Below are 11,644 nucleotides of genomic sequence, written 5' to 3' on the forward strand. Positions count from 1 at the left end.
TTAAATTCGAAAAAGTAAAATGGTTTCGAATTCCAACCTATAATAAAAACAAAGTTGAAAGGTTAACCTGTATCGAATCTCATTCAAACGCACATGATGCTCCGTCAAAATAATATTTTTTTCCTACTACCAAGAAAGGTATCGAATTCCTAAAGAAAAAAGGGAGAGGAATTTGCGGTTATGTAGGGCCCCATGGGCATAAAGAGATGCTTGGCGCTTAATCAATGCAAATATCAATTATTCCGAGGCACAGTGCAAAATAATCGTTATGATTTGAAGTAGAGAGCGCATATGATTACACTTGTAAAACGAACTCATCGGTCACATGAAATGTTATTCTAATTACCAAAAGCACAATGTACGGGAACATGTGACCGACGCGTGAGGGCCAGGGATGGGATAAAGCCCCTACGGCGGACAGTTGTAAAGAACTATTTAAGGATAGCCTTCGCTTTTCTTTGAAGTTTTCTTCACAGTGAAAAAGGGAGAGGAAGATCACCACAAAGAGCGGGCTCAGAGCATCAAATCAACAGATGCATTTTTAGGGTTTTTCTGAAATCTAAGTTCTTCTATGCTAATTAATTGATCTGAGTACTGGAATCTGTGTCAGGGTGCAGTTTATAGCTCTTGTTCGGATCTTTTGTTTCAATTTCTCGGCACATTTTCGCTCTGTGTGAGTTGAAGTTTATCAGTAGATCAAATGGCGGATTGGGCGCCGGTTGTAGTGGGTTTCATTCTCTTCATATTGCTGTCGCCGGGGCTGCTGTTTCAACTGCCTGGAAGCGGTCGGACTGTGGAGTTCGCCAACTTTCGCACCAGCGGCAAGTCTATTGTAGTCCATACCCTCATATTTTTCGTGGTGCTTACCATCTTGTTGCTGGCGGTGCGTGTGCATATTTACACGGGCTGACTGAAGTAAATGCATGTATGTAACAGAGTTAGGTTTGTTTTTCCCTTCAAGTTAGTTCACTACTCTAATAAGTCATGACTTCACTGACAGTATAGCATTGTTGTGGGTACTCTGCCATCTTGCTTATTTTGATCCTGCCTCCACAATATGAAGGCCTCAATTATAAATCTACTGTAATGAAATGCATGCTTTTTTTATTGGTTTCGACATATTGATTGGGAAGATGTATTGGAGAACTTAATGTAATCTATTGAAGGTGTTATTTTCCATTCTATTGAATTTCACAGGTTACAAGTATAAATACTGCATGACTTTGTTTTAATCACTATTTATGCCAATTTTATGTGGAACCCAAAAATTATTTTTGCCAAAAAATATGTTTTGGACTTGTTAGGTTACAAGTCCAGTGACTATGAGGACACCGAGGAGACTAAAACATCTGATGTGATGAATGCACCTTTCATCTATGAACAACTTAGATCTGAAAAATCACTGCCTATCCATTCTAAACCTAGGCTACTGTCCACAGTCAACACATCAGTATTTACTATTAACATAGGCAGTGTCAACAGCCAACAGGTCAGCATTAACAGTTAATTAAGAAACTTATGCCTTGGTAAAGGCCATTTTCCTAGGATATAAATGTCACCTCACTTTCAGGTTTGGTACAAATCACTTTCAAACTTGCCTGTAACGGTCACTCGTTTTTCCCCCGTTATTAGTCTGTCCTGATTTACGTTTTCTTTTCTTTTTGAATCCAAGGTTCTGAATTCTCTTAGCATTGGCAAAAACCATTGGAGATAAAAACCATTTGAGATCTGTGGTATTAATACCATATATAAGTGCAAGTGCTTGTATAATTATACAGAGTCAAATTTCCAAAACCCTTGGAGATGAAAATCATTTGAGATCTGTGGTATTAATACAATATATAAGTGCAAGTGCTTGTATAATCATATCGGGTGAAAAACTTCAAGAAATCATTAACTAACTTCACAGAAATCATCACACAGGTTGGTTAGCATGGGCTATCTTCATAGGTTGATTAGCATTGTCTTATTACAATATAAGAGGCTCCTGTTACAAGCTACGCTAACGTGATTCTCATTTTAGAGTTTTGGATTGTCATGATTGGCAAAAGGATCAATTACTAGAGTCTTTCTTTCACAAAATTTGGTGGCATGTGAGAGTTTCATGATCAATCACTAGAGTTTTTCTTTCACAAATTTGGTGGCATGTGAGACTTTCATGATCAATCACTAGAGTTTTTCTTTCACAAATTTAGTGGCAAGAGTTTGTCTTTCACAAATGGTGGCAAGATCTACAGGATAGCCAGGAAATCAGGAAATCACTCTTATTAGTTACTTTTCACTAGATTAAGAAATCACTCTTATTAGTTAGTTACTTTTCACTAGATTAAAGCATCATTGAAGTATTCTTGGTACAATTTTATTTACCCAGAGACAAAGGAATGAGATTAGTTAGTTACTTTTCACTAGATTAAAGCATCATCGAAGTATTCTTGGTACAATTTTATTTCCCAGAGACAATGGAATGCGATAGTGGGAGATTGTGGTTCACCAAGAGACATTTATAAGTGAGTACAGTTATGTACCCTGAATCGAGAGCGCATTAATATTCACAGAGCACAATAATATACAGAGCTCTGAGGAGACGATGGAATGGAGTTTGAGCAAATGTTATATTTGTTCTCATATGTAGGAAAAATAGATGAGGGCAAATAGTCGAGGGTTTATGTTAAGAGATTTGAGCATAACAGAAAATTAACTTTCTAATATTCTCTAACATTATTTTTCTAATAATCGGCATTTAATGTTTTATTTTCGACATTGCATGGGTTGGGGAATTTCCTCTAATGTCTTGGTCTTTGTAATAGTAATTTTTTAATGATATTTTTTAAAAATTGACATTTAATGTTTTATTCTGGAGGGCAACATTGCATGGCTGGGGAATTTTCTCCTTGGTAATAGTATTTTTTTTAAATGATATTTAAAAAATTACTTTATTGTAAAATTGAGGAATTGGCATTATTTAACACTCGTTTATCTAGGACCGTGGACAGTTTTGTTTTTGACTTCGTAATTAAGAAAACACAACCAATGAAAAAATCGTTCGTGCAGGGAACAGCTCACAGGCATGCATAGTCCTTCCTGGGGTCACACTTTTTTTCTTTTTCCTCTGTGTATGTACTTTCATCACTCACTGTAAGTTAGATATGTACATTTTGAATGTTTCTCACATAGTATAACTAAATTTGTATTAGTTTTACATAGTATGTATACCGATTAGTTTTTATTTTTAAAAATCCGATATGGATCCCTTACCCAATTTTTTTTAAGGTTGTGTATTTTTGTTCAAAGGGTGAAAGATATATATCCCTCTTTTCAAGTTCTTTTTAATATTATATTAAATTATTTAATATATCACTTATTTATCTATATCACCTACCTACCTCCAATTTTTCGAGTTCTTTTTAATACTATTTTAAATTATCACCTACCTACCTCAAAATGAAGTTTTGAAAATGTACTACCTCCCTACTTAACTCTTTGGTGTATTTTTTGTTATTTTATTCTATCCATACATCAAATGCAAGCATATTATTCTGATATTTGTTTTTTGGTTATAGCGTATTTTAAATGGTTTAAAAAATGGTAATTAATATGTTTTAAATTTTAAATTTTAAATTTTATTTTAAAATAAAATTAATCAGAAATAATAAATAATAAATTGACTTCTATAAAAAGAATTTCTATCACATTATGAAACTTAGAACCTCTCTAAGTCTGCTATCACATTCAGGCTTAGCATTACGACTTGGCTCTTTTCTTCAAAGATCCGAGAGGAGGGGCTTAAGGGGCTTTGGCTCTTTTCTTCAAAGATCCGAGAGGAGATAATTCTTGAATCTTCAGTTTTCCTCATGTAAAAGATATACCTGGAAGTCATTCTTGAATTTCGATCTCTTCCATTATAGAATAGATAAAAAAAAATCGATCTTCTCCATTATAAATAGATATAAAAAAGTGACACTGTATATCGGAAAGTCGTTCTTGAATATTCCATAACGTGTTTACATCTCATCAATGGCCGTTTACTCTGAATAAAATATATGTAACTTACCCATACAGATCACATGTATACATATCATCAATGGATTCCTATTTCCGACCTTATTGCAAAATAAAAATGCCCCTTGACAGGGCCCGATATAACACCATATAACACCGCGCAATAAATGCCCCTGACATGGGCCCGATATAACACCATACCCGTGACATGGGCCCGATATAACACCATATAACACGTCCCCTGGTGATGAGAGGGAAAAAAACGGGTGGTGTGTTATATGGCGTCATATCGGGCCCATGTCAGGGGCATTTATTTTGCAATAGGGTAGGAAATAGGAATAGCCCAAATAGGAATTCCTATTTCTGACTTTATTGCAAAATAAATGCCCCTTGACAGGGCCCGATATAACACCATATAACACCGCGCAATAAATGCCCCCTGACATGGGCTGGCCCGATATAACACCATATAACACGTCCCCGGGTGATGAGAGAGAAAAAAATGCGTGGTGTGTTATATGGCGTCATATCGGGCCCATGTCAGGGGCATTTATTTTGCAATAGGGTCGGAAATAGGAATAGCCATAGCCAAATCACATGTATACATCTCATCAATGGCCAAATCACATGTTTACATCTCATCAATGACCATTATTATAAAAATAAAATAAATGAATTATTATAAAAATTAAATAACCATCATCTAATATATATATATATACTTAAAATAAAAACATAAATTAACTCATTTTTAATTAACATAACCATCCTCTAATAATAATAATAATAATAATAATAATATATATATATATATATATATATATATATATATATATATATAAATTAACTCATTTTTAATTCACACATAATTTAAATAGACATTATTTATTTACTATTTTTTTTTTTTTAAATTTCTAATGATATTTTATAAACATATCTTACCATGCATATCTCAATCATTATTAATTTGTTTACTTAAAATAATAAATTTATTTACATAAAAAATACAATAATAAATGAATTATTATAAAAATTAAATAACTATTTTATATATTTCGTCTAATAATATTCATATTCAATATAAAAATATAATTTGTTTACTTAAAATAATAAATTTATTTACTTAAAAAATACAATAATAAATGAATTATTATAAAAATTAAATAACTATTTTATATATTTCGTCTAATAATATTCATATTCAATATAAAAATATAAATTAACTCGTTTTTAATTAGAGTATCTTATTCACATATAAGTTTCATTCTAATTTTAATTTCATTTATTGAATATTGAGTTTATTACACATTCAAAATTAGCAGGCACAAGATCAATACTATTCATTATTCATTTTTTTTTTGATGTGTGCATTTTGTAAACATTGTATTTTATTCACATACAAGTTTTAATCTAATTCTAATTTTATTTATTGAATGCTGAGTTTATTACACATTCAAAATTAGCAATCACAAGATAAAAACATAAATTAACCCATTTTTAATTGGAGTATCCTATTCACATCTAAGCTTCAATCTAATTCTAATTCTATTTTCATTTATTGCATATTGAGTTTATTACACATTCAAAATATCAACGAATTATATTCATTATTAAATGAATATTGAATTTACTACACATTCAAATTAGCTTTCACAAGATCAATACTATTAATTAATTATTTTATATTTTAATGTGTGCATTTTGTAAACACTGACTTCTATTCGAATATAAGTTTCAACCTAATTCTAATTTCATTTATTTAATGTTGAGTTTATTACACATTCGAAATTAGCAGTCACAAGATCAATACTATTAACTGATTATTTTATATTTTAATGTGTGCATTTTGTATACATTGAATTCCATTCAAATGTAAGTTTTAATCTAATTCTAATTTCATTTCTTGAATGCTGAGTTTATTACACATTCAAAATTAGCAATTATAAGATCAATGTTATTCACTATTTATTTAATTTCATTTATTGAATGTTGAGTTTATTACACATTCAAAATTAGCAATTATAAGATCAATGCTATTCACTATTTATTTTATATTTTGATGTGTATTTTGTAAACATTTAACATGTTTTTTAACAAAAGGGAGAAATTGCTGAAAATCATGCACAAAGAGACATTTACCATTGGAAATTCTATGAGAGTGTAGCATTCATCTTATTTCCAAATTTATAATCTAGAGAAATTTGTCTAAAAATTATGAAGTATTGTTTATGATCTAATATTTGTAGTCATGGTTTTAAAGGGTTATGATAATTCTTCAAGGTGAAATATTTATGATCTAATACTTCTAGTTATGGTTTTAGAGGGTTATAATAATTCTTCAAGGTGAAACGAAAAATACCATTTTTCTTTTTGAAAATTCTAATTATTTTATATTTTAATGTGTGCATTTTGTAAACACTGAATTTTATTGGAATATAAGTTTCAACCTAATTCTAATTTCATTTTTTGAATGTTGAGTTTATTACACATTCGAAATTAGCAGTCACAAGATCAATACTATTAATTGATTATTTTATATTTTAATGTGTGCATTTTGTATACAATTAATTCTATTCAAATATAAGTTTTAATCTAATTCTAATTTCATTTATTGAATGTTGAGTTTATTACACATTCAAAATTAGCAATTATAAGATCAATGCTATTCACTATTTATCTAATTTCATTTATTGAATGTTGAGTTTATTACACATTCAAAATTAGCAATTATAAGATCAATGCTATTCACTATTTATTTTATATTTTGATGTGTATTTTGTAAACATTTAACATGTTTGTTAACAAAAGGGAGAAATTGCTGAAAATCATGCACAAAGAGACATTTACCATTGGAAATCATATGAGAGTGTGACATTCATCTTATTTCCAAATTTATAATCTAGATAAATTTGTCTAAAAATTATGAAGTATTGTTTATAATCTAATATTTCTAGTCATGGTTTTAAAGGGTTATGATAATTCTTCAAGGTGAAATGTTTATGATCTAATACTTCTAAATTATGAAGTATTGTTTATAATCTAATATTTCTAGTCATGGTTTTAAAGGGTTATGATAATTCTTCAAGGTGAAATGTTTATGATCTAATACTTCTAGTTATGGTTTTAGAGGGTTATAATAATTCTTCAAGGTGAAATGAAAAATACCATTTTTCTTTTTGAAAATTCTATTTATTTTCACAAATGTTGTTACATGAATAGCTTATAAGTGTTAAAATCAATTGTTTAGCTTGCTTCAAGGTAATTTGTTAGTTCACTTGTAGTGTAATCAATAGAAATATTCAGAACATAAAAACAAATAATATCTAAACAAATTATTTTTGAAAATTCTATTTTTTTTTCACAAATGTTGCTACATGAATAGCTCGAAAGTGTCAAAATCAATTGTTTAGGTTGCTTCAAGATAATTTGTGAGTTCACTTGTAGTGTAATTAATAGAAATATTTAGAGCATAAAAACAAATAATGTCCAGACATTCTTTTTTGAAAATTCTAATTTTTTTCACGAATGTTGCTACATGCATAGCTCATAAGCATCAAAATCAATTGTTTAGCTTGCTTCAAGATAATTTGTGAGTTCACTTGTAGTGAAATCAATAGATATATTCATAACATAAAAACAAATACAAATAATATCCAAAAAAATATCATGAAGCAATCAAAATGATGCATCCAAATACGATACCTTGATTATTAGAAAAGCAATGCTCACTTTCCTTTTTGAGGGGGCAACCTCTATTAGAGAAATGCTTCGTGACAATAATTCTTCAAGTCTCCTTTTATAATGCTTATATTTATACATATATTACATTCTATCATTGTAAACCATTCTAGTGGAGGGACTTTCTAGTAGGTGGAAGCTTCTAGTAAGCCCTCTTACAATAGTTGTGTTCACACCACTGCCTTAAATACATTGATAGGTAAGTCTATTTCAGAATAGAGATTCTATAATTTTTGTTTTTCAATTAAAAAAACAAGAGGACATATTTTTCTTCTTCTTCACACATAAACCGTATGAGATTTTATTTAACTTTTGAGACACTTGCTAGGTAAGATAGATTTTTGGGTATTTTGACTATAAGCTACCTCTGTGTGAAACCGTATGAGATTTTATTTAACTTTTGAGACACATGTTAGGTAAGATAGATTGTTTAGGTATTTTGACTATAAGCTACCTCAAAGGTAGTCATGTGGGTGGCACCATGATAAGTTACATTGTACCACCATTGGAATAGTGGTACTCATTGAACCTATTGAGATTGTCTTTCAGATGTGAAAAACCACAAATAAGCTTTCAAGTACTTGGTGGCAGCTTCTATCTAACCATTAGTTTGGGGATGCTAAGTAATTTCAAGATGCAATTTGGTGCCTAAGAGTTGAAATAATTCTTCGTAGAAGTTACTAGTAATAATATGATCATAGTTGGTGACAATCGATTATAACATGCCATGGATTTTGAAGGTATTGTCTATGAAAACTTGGGCTAGGGTGTATGTTTTAAAAGGATATTATAGGGAAAATAAATGAGCATATTTGAAAAGTCTATCAACTACCAACATGGTGCTTGATTTATTACCAAATTTGGGTAGGCCAGTGATAAACTCCATAGATATATAGGTCAATATAGCAGGAGGTATATATAGAGGTTGTAGTTTTCCTAGAGTGTTCACTGTTTCACCCTTGTTGTGTTTCAACCACAAAATTACAAATATCATTTCTCATGCCATCCTAGAAAAATTGAGTATTTGATTCTTTCATATGTTTTATAAAAGCCTAAATGTCCTATTGTTGGTGAAACACAAAGTTCTGAAAGAACCATGGATTTAAGGTTGGACCATAGGAACAATATGAAGTATTGTTATGATCTAATACTTTCAGTCATGGTTTTATAGGGTTATGATAATTATTCAAGGTGAAATGAAAAACACCATTTATATTTTTGAAAATTCTAATTTTTTTCACAAATGTTGTGACATGAATAACTCATGAGTGTCAAAATCAATTGTTTAGCTTGCTTCAAGAAAATTTGTGAGCTCACCTATAATGTAATCAATAGAAATATCCAAAACATAAAAACAAGTAATATCCAAACAAATAATAGGAAGAAATCAAGATGATGCATGCAATGATAATAATAGTCAAAATATGATACCTTCATTATTAGAAGAGCAATGTTCACTTGCTTCTTTGAGGGGAAAGACTCTACTAGAGATATGCTTGGTGACAATAATACTTCAAGTTTCCTTTTACAATGTTTCTCTCTATATATACTACATTCTATCCTTTTAAAAAATTCTAGTGGAGAAAGTTTCTACTCAGTGTAAGCTTCTAGTTGTTGGAAACTTAACTAAACTGAGGGGGGGGTGAATCAGTGTAGTACATTGATGGACATTAAATTCATATTATTTTTCAATGGTTAATTAAACTATTAAATGACCAACATACCTTATGAACAACAAATTTAATATATAACCAACATTTAACATGTAAATCACAACATAACAACTTTCATGACATCATAAAATTAGCACACAAGATCATCACATGTGAACACTAGATATAAGTGGAAACCTATAAAAGGAAAAAACCTACAGGAAACTGCTGCCTCAATTTTTTTTGCAAGCTTCAACTTGCAAGGAAGCTCCAACTCCCATTAATTTTCAGTAGGCTACAACCCACAAGAGGTTCCTACCTCAACAGGCTCCAACTTGTTATTTATCAACCTACAACATGAAAGGAGGCTACAATCCCTTGATACATACAAGACACAACATGATGCTTTACCTGGTCTATAACTCTACATACCTGCATCTCTGTCTCTACTTCTACTCCTCAAATCTGCTTTAACTCAGCTTTATATATGTGTTAGGTAACTAATGAACAACATCTCAATCAATTCTCACATTCTCTATCTCTCTAAGCATGTAGGGTTTCATCCTCACATTTTTACAAACAAACTTTGATGGTTGTTGGTATTCCAAACATGAATGTGAAGTGAAAATAGTTGTCTCTTTGCATTCCACTCATTCATTTCAAACCTTCTGCAATTTTGAATAATAAAATAAAATAAATGATTCATCAAATATTATTTTCAGCCACCTATAATGATTAAATCAGCAAGCATAGGAACCATAGCCTTTGCAACATATATTAGCAATACATCAACAACTATAACACATCACAACATCACAATAACAACATTCTTTATGCCTTTGACTTTGTCTTTGCCTTTGCCTTGCATCAAAACAATCTCTACAACATTCTGTCATCAACAACCAATAAGCATATGTTTTGTAGCTCCTTTGCCATAACAATATTTGCAACATCATCGATATGCAATAACAACATATGAAAGCAAGCTCTAACAAGTTGTTCTCCTTCACCTCCACTGCATAACAATACCTGCATCAACACAAGCATGCCATCAACAATACCTATTCAACTGTGCATACATTAACTGTGCCATCATACTTTGCAACATGCCTTGCCATCAAGCATAACAGTGATCAACAATATAGTAACATAACAACATAAGCATATGCAAGCAGTTCAATAACAACTATCACATCTCCTTCACAACATAACATCAACACAAGCATAACTCAATGCATCACATTGCCTTGTCTTGCACCTCTTCAACTGATCTCTGTTACATAATAATCTTTGTAACATTCTTTGTTCTACCTTGTTTCTCACAAGCATCACAACACCTCATCAACTGAGCATACATCAATCAACTCCTTCATCAATAGCACCTACAATGCACAATCAACCTTGCAACACAATGTACACATTAGCCTTCAAATCAACCTCACACATAAAACATATGTAAGCCTTAAAACATTCACTCTCCAATGCCATATATTTGTTCTCTGCAACATGCCAACTCTAACAACGTAGCCCTCTACAACATATCTTTCAACATATCACACACTTTTCCTTAACATCTCCGGAACAGTGATCTTTGCAACATTTCTCATATAACCATTCAACAAGTACAATGCATCAAGACATAACTAGCATCAACATATGTATATATACAACATATCCATAGCATTACAACATATGATGAAAACACAAGTAATCAATCTTTAACAAGAGCTACTTCATGCCTTCGCTTTCACAACAACATCTAATAAATCAGTCAATCAATATATGAACAACACAGTGCATCGACACAAGTATACCTCAATGCATCAACATCTCCATAAGCTATTCTCTGACAAGAAACATGCTCATATGCACTTCCTCACACACATATGGTGACTATGGTGGCCACACTACTTGTTGCTCCTTTGTTGTTATTTTGATCAATGAGAACAATGCCAACAATGTCGCCCTTTTGCATTGATGTAAACACTGTGTTTTTTTTTTTTTTTGAGAATAATCTCTTCTCATCTCTGCCTACCTCCCCCTTTCACGTCAATGGAAAGGGGGTCTTCTTGTTTTATTTTCATGGTGTCCATCAATGTAAATGTTCTATTGTTTTTGGAACTTCCTACTATCTACTAGGGTTTTGAAAATTTTGTAGCTTCATTTTTTTTCTTTCTTTTGAGGTAGCCACAAAATAACAAGCAGGAGAATCAATATCAATACATTAAGGAAAACTATCTTGATTCAAAACATGA

The 11,644-nt window shown here is 31.0% G+C and overlaps 1 protein-coding gene across 1 annotated transcript; it reads left to right on the top strand.

The window, feature by feature from the left end:
• Positions 1-439: 439 nt before the first annotated feature.
• Positions 440-1,179, top strand: LOC149142445 (uncharacterized). The gene has a single exon (XM_089447208.1). It carries the CDS (start codon positions 701-703, stop codon positions 908-910), a length of 210 nt encoding a protein of 69 aa, XP_089303334.1. The 5' UTR covers positions 440-700; the 3' UTR covers positions 911-1,179.
• Positions 1,180-11,644: the final 10,465 nt, after the last annotated feature.

This window comes from Pinus tabuliformis, chromosome X (genome assembly GCF_031772625.1).
Source record: "Pinus tabuliformis cultivar Carrire ecotype Pingquan chromosome X, CPIR1, whole genome shotgun sequence".
NCBI lineage: Eukaryota > Viridiplantae > Streptophyta > Pinopsida > Pinales > Pinaceae > Pinus > Pinus tabuliformis.